General features: G+C 40.6%; 1 protein-coding gene across 5 annotated transcripts in view; it reads right to left on the minus strand.

Annotated features, from left to right (window-relative positions):
• LOC140195486 (rho GTPase-activating protein 21-like) overlaps positions 1-20,241 on the minus strand; it is a 348,737-nt gene that overhangs the window by 74,502 nt on the left and 253,994 nt on the right. For all 5 annotated transcript variants that reach the window (XM_072253856.1, XM_072253852.1, XM_072253850.1 and 2 more), the window contains 3 exons: positions 14,127-14,205; positions 11,980-12,034; positions 5,867-7,961 (listed from right to left, as the gene is read on the minus strand). In XM_072253856.1, coding sequence (XP_072109957.1) covers positions 5,867-7,961; positions 11,980-12,034; positions 14,127-14,205 — 2,229 coding nt within the window. The remainder of the gene's footprint in view (positions 1-5,866; positions 7,962-11,979; positions 12,035-14,126; positions 14,206-20,241) is intronic.

A 20,241-nucleotide genomic window follows, 5' to 3' on the forward strand; every position in this document is an offset into this window, starting at 1 on the left:
ACTGATCCCATCTTTCTTTTATGGAGAAATAAGGGGATTTGTTCTTTTGCAGATTTATTTAGTGATGGTCAATTGATGTCTTTTGAAGAGTTTAGTAAATATTCTCTCTCTCACACACATTACTTGCAATAGTTACAGGTTAGACATTCTTCACAAAAATGTGTTTCTATGTTTCCATATATGCAAGAATCTGATTTGTTGGACACTATTTTGAATATGAATCCCTTAGTGAGAGGTTCCATTGGTAGAATTTATAATTTATTTTTACTACAAAAAGATAACCTCTCACTACAGATTAAACAAGATTGGGTGAGAGAACTTAATAAGACTTTTGTTAATGAAGACTGGTCACAAGTTTTGGTTGATGGTTAATTCTTCTTTGATATGTGCCAATCATTGTTTAATTCAGTTTAAAATTGTTCACTGCTATTATTTAACAAAGGAGAGGCTATCCAAAATATTCCCTAATATAGATAATTACTGTGATAGGTACAAAAATGAAGTAGATACTTTGTCACATATGTTCTGGTCATGTCCCTCGTTGAAATCTTTTTGGAAATCTTTATTTTCTACAATTTCTAAATAAGAAATTAATTTACAACCTAACACATTGACCGTTCTATTTGGAATAGTTCCGCATCATATTCAGGGTATTTCATTTTCAAACCAACATGTAATTGCATTTGTTACATTGTTGGCAAGAAGATTTTATTGAGGTGGAAAGACACCTCTGCTCCTACACTAACTTAATGGTTTTCCCAAGTAATGTTTTGTCTTCGTTTGGAAAAAATTAGAAATAGAACTTTGATCTCCGATTTGATTTTGAAAGAAGGTGGGGCTCTTTTGCTAAATATTATCATTTAATTTGAATCAATTTACATGGTTTCCTGCCAATTTTATGTTGTATAAATGTGATTTGGCGGTTGTTGTTTTCTTTTTTGTTGATTTAAGATGTATTGCTCTGGGGGTTGGTTCCTAATGGGTTTTTTCCCCCTCTTTTTTTTGTTTTATAGTTAGTGGGTTTTTTTTTTAGTTAGCTGGAGTTCTCTTTTCTCCTTTTTCTTTTATAAAAAATTTTTCATTAGCATATGTTTTTTCCTTCAGTTTTATTAATTATATATATATACAAATTTGTTGAATTTCTGTATTTTATAGCAGTAGAAGACTATATATTAATAAAAAGATTTGAAAATGGAAAGATAAAATTCTTCAGCCAGAGGGAAGTGAACCTGTGCAATTTGCATCCACAGAATAGAGGCCAAGCTATTAAATATTTCCACGTCCGAAGTCATAGATATATTTCTTAAATGCTACACAGATCATGGGTGTGGTTTGGTGGGGGTTTAGGAAGGCAGAAACTGGGTATCAAAGTGGACAATCAGCCATGAATATGTTGAACGATGAACCAGGTGCAAAGAACTACACTTGTTCCTATTTTCTATGTTTCTATATTAATGTTTTTCTCTCTTTATATCCTACTTAGCATATAAAGCTGTGACAGCTCCTTTTGAGGTTTATTCCATTAATGTCTCATTCCTGGGGATACACCCTGAATGCTAAACAACCTATTATTATTACTGAGTCATAGTAAAATTGATGAGCTGTATGTGCATGCGCTTACATTGAACAAACCTTCTGTGCCAATATCCAGGACCTATTCAAAGTAGGGAAGGACTGATAAACCTAGATACAAGGCATTTAGGAAAGATGGAGAAAAATAGCGCAAATCAAAGTTTTTAACTGCATCAATGTATTCCAGTGTTGAGTGGCCTTAATTCTCCTTCCCTTGTTTTCACTGTTATTCTCAATAGTGAGTATCTGATGGACGGCTCATCAGAGAAATTAATATCAATGTTCAGTGGCCTCCATCACTTCTATTCCATTTGTCACCAGCTCCTAAGCCATCCCTAGTCCAGACTTACTTATCCAGTCAGACCAATTTCAAGCCCCATTCATGCTATTCCCCTCAAATCACTGATCAGTTAATATTCCCTGTGGCTGTTACTTTAGTTAGTGTTGTCGATGGATCTTTCAACTCAATTATTGTCCTTGCTTTTTAAAATGAGTCATCATCCCTCTCTCCATAAAGCTGTTTGATTTCTGAGGTCTTGAAAACTATGCCCATGGTTTACATTTCCAGAAAATGTTGCTGTCCCCCAATTCATTGTCCAAAATTCCTGAAATTCTCATTTATCTATTTAGAAGTGCAGCACAGAAGAGACCCCACCGGCCCAATGAGCCACGCCATCCAACAAACCACCAATTTAGCCTTAGCCTAATCACAGGACAATTTACAATGATAAATTAACCTACTAAGCAGCACGCCTTCCGACAGTGTGTGGAAACCAAAACACCTGGGGGAGACACATACACACACAGGGAAAACATACGAACTTTCTTAGAGGGCACCAGAATTGAACTCAGACCTCCAAGGCCTCGAGCTGTAATAGTGTCCCGCTAACCGCTTCGCTACCGTGGCACTCCAAATAGTTATGTAAAGCTTTTGTTTAAGCCATTCTGTTCCAACACATAGCAGACTAAGACTTCCCTTGTCTCATTTCAGCCATATCTATCCAGTTGCAAACAGGGGCCCAAAGCAACTCCCTCTTCCTCACAGCTATCTGGACTATTCCTCTTCTCTCACAGCTATCTGGACTATTCCTCTTCTCTCACAGCTATCTGGACTATTCCTCTTCTCACCCTGTCTCTTGCAAAAACGCCATCCCCTTCTCGCAATTCCTCCGTCTCCGCCACATCTGCTCTCAGGATGAGGCTTTTCACTCTAGGACGAGGGAGATGTCTTCCTTTTATAAAGAAAGGGGCTTCCCTTCCTCCACTATCAACTCTGCTCTTAAACGCATCTCCCCCATTTCACGTACATCTGCTCTCACTCCATCCTCTCGCCACCCCACTAGGAATAGGGTTCCCCTGGTCCTCACCTACCACCCCACCAGCCTCCGGGTCCAATATATTATTCTCCGTAACTTCCGCCACCTCCAACGGGATCCCACCACTAAGCACATCTTTCCCTCCCTCTCTCTCTCTGCATTCCACAGGGATCACTCCCTACACAACTCCCTTGTCCATTCGCCCCCCCATCCCTCCCCACTGATCTCCCTCCTGGCACTTATCCGTGTAAGCAGAACAAGTGCTACACATGCCCTTACACTTCCTCCCTTACCACCATTCAGGGCCCCAAACAGTCCTTCCAGGTGAGGCAACACTTCACCTGTGAGTCGACTGGGGTGATATACTGCGTCCGGTGCTCCTGATGTGGCCCTTTATATATTGGCGAGACCCGACGCAGAGTGGGAGACCGCTTTGCTGAACATTTACGCTCTGTCCGCCAGAGAAAGCAGGATCTCCCAGTGGCCACACATTTTAATTCCACATCCCATTCCCATTCTGACATGTCTATCCACGGCCTCCTCTACTGTAAAGATGAAGCCACACTCAGGTTGGAGGAACAACACCTTATATTCCGTCTGGGTAGCCTCCAACCTGATGGCATGAACATCGACTTCTTAACTTCCGCTAAGGCCCCACCTCCCCCTTGTACCCCATCTGTTACTCATTTTTATGCACACATTCTTTCTCTCACTCTCCTTTTTCTCCCTCTGTCCCTCTGAATATACCTCTTGCCCATCCTCTGTGTTCCCCTCCCCCTTGTCTTTCTTCCCGGACCTCCTGTCCCATGATCCTCTCGTATCCCCTTTTGCCAATCACCTGTCCAGCTCTTGGCTCCATCCCTCCCCCTCCTGTCTTCTCCTATCATTTTGGATCTCCCCCTCCCCCTCCAACTTTCAAATCCCTTACTCACTCTTCCTTCAGTTAGTCCTGACGAAGGGTCTCGGCCTGAAACGTCGACTGTACCTCTTCCTAGAGATGCTGCCTGGCCTGCTGCGTTCACCAGCAACTTTGATGTGTGTCCCTCTTCCTAATCTGCTTTTTCACCTTTGGAGTCAAGGTTCCATTATTGAACCCTAGCATATATCACTCCTATTTGCACACGAAATGAGTAACTTCCTGTAGCAAGCTTATCTAGGAAATGCAAATATAGAAACTTTATCCCATGTCAATGGTGAGACTAACAGGAAGATGCCAATCTTTGGATAGACACATCTATCCTTAAGACTGTTCCTTGTTTGAAGCTGGTGTTCTGTTACATGGAAATGTTAGTGAGTACTGTGCACTTCAGTTATTTTACCAGCAATACCTGATCCTTTGGAGGCACAAGTGACTGCAAATGCAGTAACCTGAAGGAAAACTGAAAGAATTCAAAAGGTCAAGCTGCATCTCTTGCAGCAGCAAAAAGATGTTGACATTTTGGATGTAGGGTCTCGTCTCAAGATGCCAACTATCCCTCTGCCTCTGCAAATGCTGCCTGACATGCTGAGATCCTCCAGCAGTTTTTTTTTTTTTTTAATTCCGATAGCCTTTGCTTGATTTCTCCTTTAAGCTAACATGTCCATGCTAGACCCCATCTCCCAGACCCTCATCTCTGGAACATCTGGTTAACAAAGGCACCTATATCAAACTTACTTATTGACTACAGTTCCAACTAGCATAATTCCAAACAAACTCATCTCCAAACTAGGACTCTGCTTGCACTTTTGCAAATAGATCTTTGTCTTCCAGACCAACACACTGCAATCAGTGAAGATGGCAACAACACCTCTGACAAGATTACCTTCAACATCAGTGCTCCAGAAGGCTACATCCTTACTTTGAAACCTATAACACATGGCTCTGTAACCAAATACCACTCCTAACTCCATTTTTAAGTTTGTAAATGACAACAGTGTTGTAGGCCAGATCTCAAACAATGACGAGATGGAATGCAGGAAAGAGACAGTGAGTTCAGCATGGTGTCAAGGCAACAACCTTGCCCTCAGTATCAATACAATGAATTCAGAAAGTGGGGTGGAAAGTGGCCTTGTTTATATCAAGGGTGCTGGGGGGGGGAGGGGGAGGGGGCTGGTTGAAATATTTAAGTTCCTTGGGATAAATATCACCAACAATTTTTATCCTGGTCCAGTCATGGGGAAACCACAGTGAAGAAAGCACAATGCCTAAATCTCCTCACTTCCTCAAAATTCTCAGGAAACACATTATGTCCCCGATGACTCTTACCAATTTTTATAGATGCACCATTGACAGTAACCTATCTACACGCATCTCTGCTTGGTGTTGCAACTTCCCTGTCCAAGACTGCAAAAAATTGCGGAGTTGTAAATGAAGCCCAATGCAACCCAATTCATCACAAACCAACTTCCCTAAGTCATGTAAAATGTCTAATTGCATAAAAACATAAATTTGCTGGAAATATTGGTCTCTTCCGCATTTTGTTTAGAACAGCATTTGTACTTCAGGGTAAGAACCTCTCCAATTTCTTCCCAAAAACTCTATAACTACTTAATGGGAACAGGGTGGAGGGGGGAGGGGGGGAACGTCGACTCAGACCATGAGAGGCCTGCGTCGGTATTTTCATGCCTTACAGGGTGCAGGTTGGAAGTCTGTGTGGGGCGCCACTCCTCGCATAGATACTAGAGCAATGTGTGGTTAAGTGCCTTGCAAATGGACACAAACACGCTGCCACAACTGAGGTTTGAACTAGCGACGTTCAGATCACTAGACCGATGCCTTAACCACTTGCCCAACACAATTAATGGGAACAATTAACTACAAAAGGGAAAGAATAATGTAACACAACCAATATTGGAGATATAGTACAATGAGCTTTCCCAAAGCATTTGCACCTACCCCCCTACCCCCATCCAACCCTTAAATTCATCTATAACATACTGTGATATAGCAGAATAAGCTTCACACACTTTTATTCATTAAAAAGAAAATTTGGCCTTACCAATGAAAGGGATTGATGCTAATGAATCATCCTGTGGGCTTGAACTTGATGCCTTTCTCTGATCACCTATTCGCTTAATATTTACTTCACGGCGTGCATCATTAGGTAGCCAGCAGGTAGGATCAGTTACTGTATCTGGTGAATTTACAGCCAAAATGTATGACTGGTGTCTTAGTGGTTGTGGTGTTAATCGACTTGTAGCATGCTTTCCCCTCAAAACCACAGCTTCTTTATTGTCTGAGACTTCCTGTTCTTTATGCCCTGAGGCATTTTCATTTTGTTCATGAGAATTCTCCATATCCAATTTTGATTTCTCCTCTTGTTTATTTTCAAGTTTAATTTTTTCTGGTTCCTTGCCCTTTTGTCTAACTGATGCATTTGCAACAGTAGAGGTAGCAAAGGCCTTTACCATCCTACTAGGCTGTACTGATGTTGGTGTAGGACATGATGCTGATCTTACTCCAACAACCACTTCTGCTGGATACTCAGGCACACTTTCAGCTCTTGCTCTGTGATCTAAGAGCTGTTCACATACATTGGCGTGATTTACCATTCTTTGGTCTTTTAACGCATCAATGCTAATACTTTGGGTAGGAGAGAGAACTGGTGGTGTTGCATAGGAAACAGAAGTGGTTAACAAAGTACTTGGCAGAGTAGTTTGAAATGACATTGGTACATAAGACATGTCTTGAGAAGGAGCTTGAGGTTGCTGGCCTGTAAAAGAAGGTTGGTGGTCTTTTGAATGCTGAGCAGGTTTTATGTCTGTGGCTACCCTACACCTTGAAGGGGCAGGACTAGAAAGTGTAGCATTTCGTGTTTTGGATCGCATCTTTATACTGTCAATGTTGGAAAAACTTGGTGAAAAATTATTGTTCTGCGACTGTGTTGTACTACTAAGAGACATCCGAGATCCTGGCTGCCCAACATGTCTGACAGGTTGCCGCAATCCTTCTCGAAAAACATGTCTATTACTCAATTCATTAACTCCAGTGGTTCGGTCATAAATTCGTTTTACTCCACCATCAGCAGGATCATGTGACCTTGTTCCAACATCTGCTGCGAGAACATCTAATGTCTCTGCCTGTTTTCCAATATAATCACATGATCGTGTCCTATGGTTCTGAGGCCCAATTACTGGTGATGTCAATGCATCCTGTGAAGCACTTCGTGGCCAATCTTTCATTAAAACAGACTCCCCTAATCTTTCTTGAGACACGCTACGATATCTCATTGACGTGGCTTGGTAAGATCGGTCATGCGAAGTGCTTCGACGTCGTGCTGGAGCTGTAACATGAGTTGGAGCTGTTTGTTGATAGTCTGTTGAATTTTGAACAGCTGCTCTTAAACTATCCAATCTTTCCTGTATTGTCCTACTACCATACATGTGCAAACGTCTATTTTCTGTATACTCTTTATATGTTTTATAATTGCGCCAGTCTATATTCTGGTGTGAAGCTACAGTTGCTGGAGATGCATGTTGATTTATGGCTGCTGAAGAATCTGTAGTTTGAGGCATAGTCCTGCTGGAAGCAGCATCCTTACATGAACTATAGATTGTCTGCTTACCAATGTTAGTGGTAGTGGTAGTTACTGTGGAATCTTTTGCCCTACCACTTGTAACCTGCTGAACTGTAGTACTGGTCAACAGAGCTGAAGAAGCAGCATTCCTCACTCTTGGTTTCCCAGTTGTATGGTCAGTCAATTCATACCGAACTTCTTCTGTTCTATGAGCTGGACTTGAATGGTTCATTCTACCAGATGCAAATTCATCAACCCTCTCCGAAGGCACAATAACAGTCTTTACTGTTTCATTGCAAACACAAACAGCAGTATTAGTTTTTGCAATATCAACTGGTGAAGGTGGTACTTGCACTTCAGTCCGATACCCTCTATCAGATGTAGCAGTAGCGTGTACTGGTCTACTAATTTGTTGCTTCCCTCGAGAAGGTTCTGGTGGTGAAACTTCCATAGGCTGAGGCGCAGATGAAGTGGTGTTAGTCAATCGAGGGTAACAGACAGGTGGTGGCTCAGGGATGTTCTGGGCATTGCCTGTGTATGGATCATTGCCTTTTAAGTAGGCATCTTGGGAGTAAGCCTTAAAAGAAAAAGATATACTAAATTTCAAAATGAGAAAACACAAATAACAATTTCCCAATAAAAAGATAAATGGCAATTTACCATAATAGCCAAAAAAAAGTTAATAGATATCTAATGGTTTTGTTTTCACTGTCGTGTAAATTCAAGAGCATGAATCCAAGAAATAGACCAGGTTTCCATTACGAATTTCGCACAAAATGTTCCTTTGCTGAAAGAATCAAACTTGAAAGGATCAATCACTCCTACTAACAGGAACCTGGAGTATTTGGCTTTCTACTGCCAACAATCTGTCTACTCCCATGGAAAGAGGGCATGCATTTTTAGCATTCAGTTGTGGGCTAACAGAAGCAATTTCTCCTCAGGCCTCACTTTGCTCAGCCCTAATGACTAGTATCCCTACAACCAGACATTCCCCATAATTACCACTCCCACTCAACAGTAAAAATTGGTTAACACAGTTTTCTTCCCCCCCCCGCAACTCATTTTTATATTTTTATAGGAATGCAACAGCTGCCTAACCCTTGGGGAGTGGGAGAGAGGTTATATGTATTACTTAATCTACATCTACCTTGCACAAGGTTTATTTTATAATTCTAACATATTTAAGTTTAAGAGTTTACTGAGGAGCACTAAATTTGCACCTGTAATCCAATTCACAAAAATACATTTGCTCACGGTCTAATTTATCAAAATAGTAAATAGAAGTGAGATTTTAAATATTACATTCAATTTAGAATTGCAGAAACAAACAAATGCTGCATTAACTGAGAGTTGAAACATTAAAGTTCTCATGAAAATGTAAAAATCCACAGCAAGTTGGATTTAATGAAAAAATAGTTCTACGTACTTTTACAATGCAAGCTCTTTAAATACTCTCAAGCACACCCACCTCATGTTTCAAAGTTTGGTCCCTCTGAAAAACTGTGAAACTTAGTTCTAATTTCTTTTCTGATGCACAGGGAATCTCAGTAATCATGTTATAATCAAACTTATGGCAGAGATATGACAACTTGATTTGTTTCTTTGTTCAAATATTCAGCACGACCACTTCTGAACCATATGTATCCAAACTGAGTTGATATATAAAATGATTCTGTCCTGTTTTGATAGCAAAATGAGCTTGAGTTCTTAATTCACTTAAGGTGTAGGTTCAAATTACAAAATATCCTGTTCAAATTCAAACATGCTCAGGCGCAAACACTAATGCTGTCCCACCCATCATGTATGAACAATAAAGGTCATCTATGTAGTCATGACTACAGATCCAAGGGTATAGAATTTTAAAACTGGGAGAGGCTGTAAACTAGAACTGTGTTCATACTCAAATCATGCTGTTGATTAAACATTCAACAGCAAGAAAAAACTAAACAATACTCTGTGATTATCTTGAAAGAATGAGGATATTTTAATCTCCAAAAGCTTTAAATGTGACCCCAGCCTGACTACTCCCAGCTTTAACTTGGAGTCAAGTGAGTGAAACTACTTTCAGACTGCAATTTACTCACTAAGATCACTTCAAGAAAATATAATTTGTGATTTTTTTTTCTCCCTTCAGACACGTGGAGGCCCAGATTCCTACACTCCAGGATTTTCAACAGAAAAGCCGGATTTATCAGGTGCCAGTTTTGCACTGCCTGTGACAGACACCTGGCATGACAATCTGGATGGCTGTTGATCGGAAACCTACTCAGGTTTCTAACTAAACCACCCTTCCACCTCCCACACTTTTCCAACCCCAGCCTCTGGACCTCAGCTATGGCCAGAAACCACCCTGCTCACCTGACTCTCAGTGTTTCTGGTTGGGACTCCGACCCCAGCTCTGACCACATACCAAATTATTTATATTTCACTACTCTTGCTAGTGCAAGACATCAAATGTAATCTATCGCATGGCAGACAAGATTCACTGGATACCAACAGGACAGGGCTCTGGTGGAATGTGCTATATTTAGCAACACTCCCTGTAATACACTGTGAGAAGTCAGCGGATAATGAAGTCTTAGTGTACCAGTTTACTCAATCTCCTCTTACATTAACCAAGTTATCTCTGGAAAAGTCTCACGAATCATCAGTTTGCTCTTTTTATGGCAATCACATCCTTTCTCAGGTAAAGCTGTGCCAATACTCCAGGGGCACTCTCACTAAAAGCCCTACATATGCACAATAAGACTCCTTTACTCTTTGTGCAAGCTTAGGAAAATTTAAAATAGATTCCTTTAGCAATCTTACCAGCACTGCAAGGACCTCTGCAAATCGAAAGGCAAAGGTGTCACAACAAGGTTAAAAGGAGCAACAGTTAAAATAAAGTAAATGTGATAAAAATAGAAATGGTTGATACATACAGAGGCAAAATTATTTTGTCACACTGAAGCTGAACACAACAAACTGTAAATATATATAATCTGACTTCTCTGAACCATATCAGTAAAGGAGTGAATTATTAGGTTGTATAGTAAGACCAAAGTCAGCTTATTATCATAAATGTTTAGTCCAGAAAGCATACTCTATGCACGACCAATGTACATGATAACATTTTTTTTACTGGGCCTCCACCGAGTTTTCACCATAGAGTTAATAACTTCCTTTTTATCTAGATTACTGTTGCTTTCAGCTCTTGGAATCACTGTTCTTTAATGATAAAATGAAATGCTTAATTAGACAAGTATTCTAACATTCCAAACAGCTACTTTGTTATTATAATCACTGAATTAGAAAGATAACATAACCAAATTATCCTTGCCAGTGATTCCTTTCTTAAAACTATTTTCTGCAATTGCTGATCTTATTTTACTACGGAATACAAATTATACATATCTGTTATGTGAAAGGAAAGCTTTTAGCTTTAAAAACAAATTAGTTAATTTATCCTAATTATTTAATTTGTGCATCACTTTCCTATTGATTAAAAAGGAATTAATAACGAACAACATAAGCATTTAACAGCACTATCTTTAACACAAGAGATGCAAAAGTTTCATTTAAAATCAAAAGAAATAACAAGAACAAGAATGATTTTTCCTTTGTTTTTCTAGAACTAGATAGCTTATTGTAAACCAAAGTAGTAGCTCCACCACGAGCAGACCCCTCCCCACCATTAAAGACGTCTTCAAGAGGCAGTGCCTCAAGAAGTTGGCATCCTTCATTAAGGACCCTCACCATCTGAACTTTAGGAGATGGTAAAGCAGTTTCGAGACCCATTCTCAATGACTTATGAAAAGCTTCTTCCCCTGCATCATCAGATTTCTGAATGGTCCTTCAAAAATACCTCTGGATTTCTAGCAACTGCAGAATCCCTTACTACTACGCTATTCCCTTTTTGCACTATGTATTTAATATGTAATGTATAGATGTTTATGTTTTTGCTTGTACTGCTGTTGCAAAACAACAAATTTCACATCATAGGTAAATGATAATAAATCTGTTTCTGATATTTTTTCAAATAATATTCTAATTTGTCAGTTGTGGATGTATTTTATCAGTCCCACAATTTTTTGTAAGTCCTGGTAACGCAAGTTTCTCAATATGTGCAATAGTCGAATAAAGTGAATGAATGTTTGACAATTCAACATCTTGTTGCCAATTCTGTCCATTTTATGGAAGGTCCTGCAGCTGAAAACAGGCTTCAGAGAATATTGAGTGAACAAACCAACTGTTACATTATTAATCAATCTTGCCATGAAGAGCAGAGAAACATTTAACACTAGCCCAAAGTCTCACTTGCATCAGAATATTCTGGAGTAACAGATCAGATATAAAATGGAAGTACAGAAAATTGATTTCAATGTATACCACTGCAGATATGACTCAGACAAAGCTTTGTCACAACCGGAATGTAAAGTTGAACCCTGGCTCGTCAAAGAATAGTAAAGGCATTATTTGCTACACTTGAGCATCAGTATGGCCGATCATGATTAAGAATCTGAATAACATGCTTAGTCTAATAGCTATAAAACCAAGTAATTGTACCTTGCTCAGAATTTACCCTGCAAGCAGCTAGTGAACACCAAGAAACTTACCAACTGCAAAATATCTTCATCTTTTGGCATAACACAAAGCTCCAGGACAGAATCACTGTAACACAGGATATACAGTTTTATTCATTATCTGTTTAGCATTAATAACAGCAGTGTTATACCATAAAACAACTGAAATTAGACCATAAGACCATAAGACATAGGAGCAGAATTAGGCCATCCAGTCTGTTCTGCCATTCAATCATGACTGATTCTTTTTTTCTACCTCAACTCCTCAACCCCAGTTCCCAACTTTCTCCTTGTAACCTTTGCTGCCATGTCCAATCAAAAACCTATCAACCTGTGCCTTAAATACACCCAACAACCTGGCCTCCACAGCTGCATGTGGCAACAAATTCCACAAATTCACAACCCTTTGGCTAAAGAAATTTCTCCGCATCTCTGTTTTGAAAGGGCGCCCCTCTATCCTGAGGCTGTGCCCTCTTGTCCTAGACCCTCCTACCATGGGAAACACCCTTTCCACATCTACTCTGTGTAGGCCTTTCAGTCTTCAAAAAGTTTCAATGAGATCCCTCCTCATCCTTCTGAATTCCAGCAAGTACAGACCCAGAGACATCAAACATTCCTCATATGATAACCTTTTCATTCCTGGAATCATCCTCGTGAACCTTCTCTGGATGCTCTCCAATGCCAGCACATCTTTTCTAAGATGAGGGGCCCAAAACTGTTTACAATACTCAAGGTGAGGCTTCACCAGTGCCTTATATAGCCTCAGCATCACATCGTTGCTCTTGTATTCTAGACTTCTTGAAATGAATGCTGACACGGTATTTGCCTTCCTCACCACCGACTCAACCTGCAAGTTAACCTTCAGGGTGTTCTGCACAAGGACTCCCAAGTCCCTCTGCATCTCAGATTCCTGGATTTTCTCCCCGTTTAGAAAATAGTCCGCACATTTATTTCTACTACCCGTGCATGACCATGCATTTTCCAACATTGTATTTCATTTGCCACTATCTTGCCCATTCTCCTAATCAGTCTAAGTCCTTCTGCATCCTACCCATTTCCTCAACACTACCTGCCCCTCCACCAATCTTCATATTATCTGCAAACTTGGCAACAAAGCCATCTACTCCATCATCACAACGCCATCTATTCCCTCATGCACAGGCAGCAGAAACAGTTTCATTTGACATCAAGTTTGGCACAGATATCATAGGCTGAAGGGCATAAGCTGTACTGTATTGAAAAGAAAGTTGCTCCTTGAGCATGTACCACCTCGGGACCCAGCAGGTTATGTATCAAGATCAGGTGTTTATACTATGCAAGGATCAGGAAGGTAGTTTGGTTTTCAACTTGTGACTCACATATCGCATGAGAGCACAATCAAGTGGAGGGGACAGCAAAAGTAGTGAATGGTCTGCGCCCACAGGATACTACAAACTTCCATCAGCTAAGAGAATGCTTTGCTACTGACAACAAAATACATTATCAGAGAGACTGGAGATATATTATTATGAAGATGCATTAGGCATTTGTCCTTGAAAAGTATGTCCATTTGCATGTGCAGTCAAACAATGCAAAAAGATTTTCATCAAAGGCTTGCTATAATGGTAATTTAAACGTGTTATATCTTATTCAAATCTTGACCAAGTATAGTTATAAGTCAAGGTGTTCACTTCTCACTAGTATATTCCCCTGCTCTGTGTTGCTTTAATTTAAATGGCAGATTCTATTTCTGCTTTGATATAGGTGAAGTAAGAAATGGGACATGAATCAATTGAGGACAGTCATAATATTTACATGTCAAAATTAAACACCTGAAAGCAGCGGCCTCTTCAAATTGCGATGGAATGCCAGTAACATTACTTTATGCCACTGAACTCTAAAATAGATGGATATATCAGAAAATCAATTTTTGAATACAGCAACTGCAATTCCGAAAATTTGCTCCCCTTTAACCCAAATATTGCCTTTATTATTCAGATAGGCATTTATAATCCTCAATTTAACTATGCCCAAAAATGACCAAGAATCGAGTTTTACTTATCCTGTGGGCGAGATACAAAACTAGTTAAACATTAAAACAAACAATATTTTGTGTCTCTAATTAAACATCAAGCCAGGATTGCTAATCCATAATAGACAAATCAATAGTTGTTTACAAACAAAAAAAGTTTAATTCATACCTTTCCTGAATCAAGGCTATAACTTGAGAATATGTTTTCCCTATAATGCTTTCCCCATTTACTTTGATAATCCGGTCACCTGAGTTATAGAAAGTAAAGATTAAAGATCAATGCAAGATTACGGGAAACAACAGGAACTATATCAAATCATGATCCTTTTTCATCCCTGCAACAATTTAAATCAAATGAAAACTTTAGAATATTGGTAGATAATTTTGAAATATCCCTCATTTTCTGACAAAGTAATGTTTATTTCCAAATATGATAAGTAATTTTTATCTTCCTTTATGGGCAAGAGGAATAATTCATCAAATTATAGTCTGACGAGTGTCACATGAATGAATTGACAAGATTGACTCGAATGGAAAAGCACAGACTTACTGGAGATGATTTGCATGGCTTTGTGGGCTTTGTCTAAGGGAGGTGACAACTTAAAAACTTGACTACTTTTTGAAGAGGTACCAAGGATGGGTAGTGTAGTGGATTAGGTAGTAGATATTGTATACATGGCTTTTAGTTCTCGGGGTGGGCTGATCCAGAAGTTTGAGGCATTTTGGAGTCATGTGTACTATTGAGAGTGTCTTGACAAGTAGCATCTGGAATGGGTGCAGTCCAGCGTCAGACCAGATGTCTCTACAAAGTGCATCCAGCTGCAGCTTCTAACAAACTGCATTAAGGACTTGAAACTGGAACAGGATGAACTTTGGTTCATTTGGGAGGCTGATGGGATGATAAATAGGGCATATAGAGAGATAGTTACATCTGAGGTACAGGACACAGGAAACAGGGAGACTATCAGGAAATGGAAAGGAGTTAAGGAGCCATAGCAGAGTACCCATTGCCAACCCCTCAACAACAGGTATATCACTTTGGATACTATCAGGAGGATGGTTGAGTCTCTGGCACTGAGAATGCCTCTGTGACTCAGAAGGGAAGGTAGGAGAAGAGGCACTCTGTGATGAAAGGGATTCATTAGTTAGGGGAACGGACAGGAGGTTCTGCCGGCAATAATGAGATTTCCAGATGGTATGTTGTCAGGTATGGTATATGCCAGAGTCCAAGATATCTTGGATCAAGTCCTCAGCATTCTTAAGTGGGAGGGTGAACAGCCAGAAGTTGTGATCCACGTAGGTACCATTAACGTGGATAGGACGAGTGACGAGGTTCTGCATAGGATGTTCAAGGAGTTAGGTGCCAAGTTAAAAGGGCAGAATCTCCAGAGAACAGGAATTCTGCAGATGCTGGAAATCCAAGCAACACACATCAAGGTTGCTGGTGAACGCAGCAGGCCAGGCAGCATCTCTAGGAAGAGGTGCAGTCGACGCTTCAGGCCGAGACCCTTCGTCAGGAATCTCCAGAGATGTGACCTCAGGATTGCTACCCACGTCACATGCTAGTGAGGCCAGAACTTGGGTGATTATATGTGGCTAAGGAGTTCATGTAGGAGAGAGGGGATAAGATCTTTGGATCACACTCACTTGCCTCCTGTCTGTCAATCATTCCCCTATCCATGCCAGTACCTTTCCTTTAAAGTGTGCATGCACTGGTCGTGCATGCAGTCTGCTACAGCTGTTCCGATCGGATTCTTACTTTTCTCTTCTTACTTTTTAACTTATGTTTTTTTTGTATTTTTTTATTCCACGGTAACACATCGAAGCTGCACCCTCTCTAACATGCTGGTAGAGAGAGTTTTATTTGGGATTTTAGCGCTGGAAATAGTTACATCCCGACACGCGGGACAGAAGCATGGTCACATTGTTCATTCCAGGGACCAGCTGCTTGTGCTAATGCCGGCCGGTTTAGCGAGCAGAGTGGCGGACACCCCTGCTGAAATCTGGAGGAAAACACACAGAGGATGCAGACGGGGATCACAAAGTTGAGGAAAGAGGACCGGGTCGAGACAACAGAGACTTATGGAGAAGAGGAGTTCGGTGGGTAATAAAATGGACGAGTTCATGGCGCTAGCCAGGCGTCAGAGAACATTTCGGGAGTGCAGTGTTATGTGTTTCACTGGAACGGGGCTGCACGAGGACATACAGGATCGAAACTTCTCCATGGATGGCTTCCAGACCGTTCGGGCTGACCAGAAGTGCACTGAGCGGTAAGCATAAAGGAGTTGGGTGCTTACTGTTCTGGTTAACAACAGATGGTGCAATCTGGGTCATATTACGATTGAAGAACGTGTTTGTAGACCGGATATTAAACTTTTTACTGTTGGACTTCGGCCGCATTCCACCGAGATTCAACACTGGGCAGCATGAGAGGTTGTTCCTGCCTGTGGCCATTGAACTTGCAGCTCCTCCCGTGGAGGGTCAGACACCCTGAGCCAATAGACTGGTCCTGGACTTTTTTCCATTTGGCATAGTTTGCATTTTGTTGTTTGATAGTTCGTGGTTTTTGTATTGCTTATATTTATGCTCTATTCTTGGTTGGTGCGGCTGTAATGAAACCCAATTTCCCTCCGGATCAATAAAGTATATCTATCTATCTATCTATCTATCCTGTAACGCCATAGGATTTTATCTTGTTAAACATGAGAAAGCAGCTGGCCAGATTCGATTATAAAAGAACACTAGCAGAGATGGCAGAGCAGCTACTGGCTGGAAATTCTGGAAGCAATGCAGAAGGCAAAGGATATATCCATTCCAAAGTGGAAGAAGTATTCTAAAGGAAAGATGGTACAATAGGAGCTCACAACAGAAGCCACAGCCAACATAAAAGCCAGAGAGAGGGTATATAATAGAGCAAGAATTAATGGCAAGTTACAGGATTGGGAAACTTTTAAAAACCAACAGAAGGAAACTAAAAAGTCATTAAGGTAAAGGTGGAAAATGGAAGTAAGCTAGTCAATTATATTAAAGACATTTACAAAAAATTCTTCACATGCATAAAGCGTAAAAAAGAGGTGAGAGTGGATATCAGACTGCTGGAAAACGATGCTGGGGAGTTAGTAATGGGGGACAAGGAAATGATGGATGAACTGAATAAGTATTTTGTATCAGTCTTCACGGTGAAAGGCATTAGCAGCATGGTGGATGTTCCAGGAGTCAGGGATCATGAAGTGTGTAACTAGAGAGAAGGTTCTTTGGAAACTGAAAGATCTGAAGCTAGATAAGTCACCTGGACCAGATGCTGTACATCCCGGAGTTCTGAAACAGATGGCTGAAGAGATCATGGAGGCATTAGTAATGACTTTTCAAGAATCATTAGATTCTGGAATGGTTCCAGAAGGCTGGAGCATTGCAAATGTCATTCCACTCCTCAAGAAGGGAGAGAAGCAGAAGAAATGAACAAGTCGTTGGGAAGATCTGACCTCAGTGGCTGGGAAGATGTTGGAATTGATTATTAAGGATGATGTCACAGGGCACTTGGAGGCACATGATAAAATTAGTCTTAGTCAGCATGGTTTCCTCAGGGGAAAAGATTGCTTGACAAATCTGTTGGAATTCTTTGAAGAAATGACAACCAGGATAGACAAATGAGAATCGGTTGACGTGGTGCTCTTGGATTTTCAGAAGGTCTTTGACAAGGTGCCACACAAGGCTGCTACACAAGTTACGGACCCATGGTATTACAGTAAAAATTCTAGCATTGATAAAGCAGTGGCTGATTGGCAAGAGGCAAAGAGTGGGAATGAAGGGAGCCTTTTTTGGCTGTCTGCCAGTGACTAGTGATGTTCCACAGGAGTCTGCGTTGGGACTAATTGTTTTTATGTTATTGTCAATGATTTGGATGATGGAATTGATGGCTTTGTCGCAAAGTTTGCTGGGGATAGGAAGACAGGTGGAAGGGCAGGTAGTTTTAAGGAAGAAGAGAGGCTACAGAAGGACTTAGGTTAGGAGAATGAGCAAAGAAATCGCAGGTGAACGACAATGTCGGGAAGTGTACGGTCATGCACTTTGGTAGAAGAAATGAAAGGGTTGATTATTCTCTAAATGGAGAGAAAATACAAAAAAAACTGGGGTGCAAGGGGACTTAGGAATCCTTGTGCAGGATTCCCTTATGGTTAATTTGCAGGTTGAGTCTATGGTGAGGAAGACAAATGCAATGTTAGCATTCATTTGAAGAGAACAAGAAATATAAAAGGATGTAATGTTGAGATTTTATAAAGCACTGGTGAGCAGTTTTGGGCCCTTTATCTTAGAAAGGATAGGCTGAAACTGGACAGCATTTGAAGGAGTTTCACGAAAATGATTCCAGGATTGAATGGCTTGTCATATGAAGAGCGTTCGATGGTTCTGGGCCTATGGAATTCAGAAGAACAAGGGGTGACCTCACTGAAATCTATCGAATGGTGAAAGGTCTTGATAGAGTAGATTTGGAGATGATGTTTCCTATAGTGGGAGAGTCTAAGACCAGAGGACACAGCCTCAGAATAGAGGGGTGTCCTTTTAGAAGGGAGGAAGGGAGGAATTTCTTTAGCTAGAGAGTGTTGAATCTGTGGAATTCTTTGCCACAGGCAGTTATGGAGGCCAAGACTTTATGTATATTTAAGGCAGAGGTGGGTAGATTCTTGGTTGGTTAGGGCATGAAGGTATATGTGGAGAAAGCAGGAGATTGGGACTGAGTTGAAAACTGAATTAGCCATGATGAAATGGCAGAACAGATTTGAGGGGCCAAATGGGCTAATCCTGGTCCTATATTTAATGATCTTATGGTCAAAGGATGGTGAGAAAAGCTGAGAGAATTGTAAGGATTTCTCTACCATACATCGAGGATATTTATCAAGAGCGTTGCATATACAGGGCCCTTAGTATCATTAAAGATACCACCCATCCATCCAGCATCTTCTAACTTTCTACCATCAGGCAGGAGATTACAATGAATAAAAACAAGAACAGTCAGTATGAGAAACAGTTTCTTTCCCCAGGCTATTTGGCTTCTGAACTCCCTACTGCAACGTATTCGAAGTGTTACTGGTTAATCTGTTCCAGTACAATTTAATATTAATACACTTAAGTTTGTTATTTTTGTGTCAGTCATCTGTAGAGTTTATCCTTACCTTCATAAGTTATTGTGTGTAATGTGTACTACTGTGTGTTTTACATCCCGGTTTGGAGAAATTTTGTCCTGTTTCTATATACATTATATGGTTACATATATGTGTGTGTATTTAATTAAATGACAATAAACTTGACCTGACTTGGTCAACTGGTTTCACAATTGACTTACCCACAGGAGACAGAGGGTAAAAGTGGAGGTGTGTTATTCTAAACGGAATTAGTGTTGCACAGTGGTGATGTGCAATGATTTCTTTTGTTTGTGATGTGCATAATTTAGACAAAAATGCAAGTGGGTTGATTAGCAAGTCTGCAGAGGACAGGAAAATTATTGGAGTTAGTGTTAGTGAGGAAGGTTGTCAAAGGATACAGCAGGATATAGATCAGTTGGGAATATCGGCAGAAAAATGGTGCTGTAAGGGGTTTCTTCTTTATGTTACTGCTAAGGCTAATAAAAATGGCTTCTTTGTTATGTTAACTGCTGAGAAATTGCTTCTCTCTCGCAGCTTGTTTGGGTTATAATTATTGATAAGAAAACTGTATTAATTTGCTAACCAATTGGGATAGATGTTATTCTTTCTTGTGTGTCTGTAAGCTATTGTTTGCGCGGGCTTTGAGGGAGAAGGTGCGATGGAGACAGGGAGGGGAGACGTGATGCTGTAAGCTGGGCAGCGGGACAGACCCCGAGAGGGAGTTCGAGGTCCAGGGTATTCGGTGAGGAGAGGAGACAAAGACAGACTCAGATGGAGCGTCTGGTCGACCACCGTGGTTGGTCCAGGGGGTCGGAGGGGATCGAATGGTGGAAAGAAGACTCCATTAATTGAGCTCCAACTGTTGTGCACGAAGTGGTTGAACTTTGATAAGATTGGCGCCTTTTACTTTCCTTTTATATTTTATCTCTATTAATTATATAGTTCCAGTAAGATCTATAAAGTGTAATTATTTAATTGCATATGGTGTACTGTCTGTTATCTGGCAGGGTGGGGTACATCACAAACTTGATTACCCAGTTTGGCGGGCCGAAGGCTGCTCCCCCTAGATGAAAGCAAGCTAAGCGAGTCTGAGGCTTACCAGGGGGCTACAGCGAATTGCATTTATTTGCACAAGATTCAAGA

Source organism: Mobula birostris, chromosome 3 (genome assembly GCF_030028105.1).
Source record: "Mobula birostris isolate sMobBir1 chromosome 3, sMobBir1.hap1, whole genome shotgun sequence".
Taxonomy (NCBI): domain Eukaryota; kingdom Metazoa; phylum Chordata; class Chondrichthyes; order Myliobatiformes; family Myliobatidae; genus Mobula; species Mobula birostris.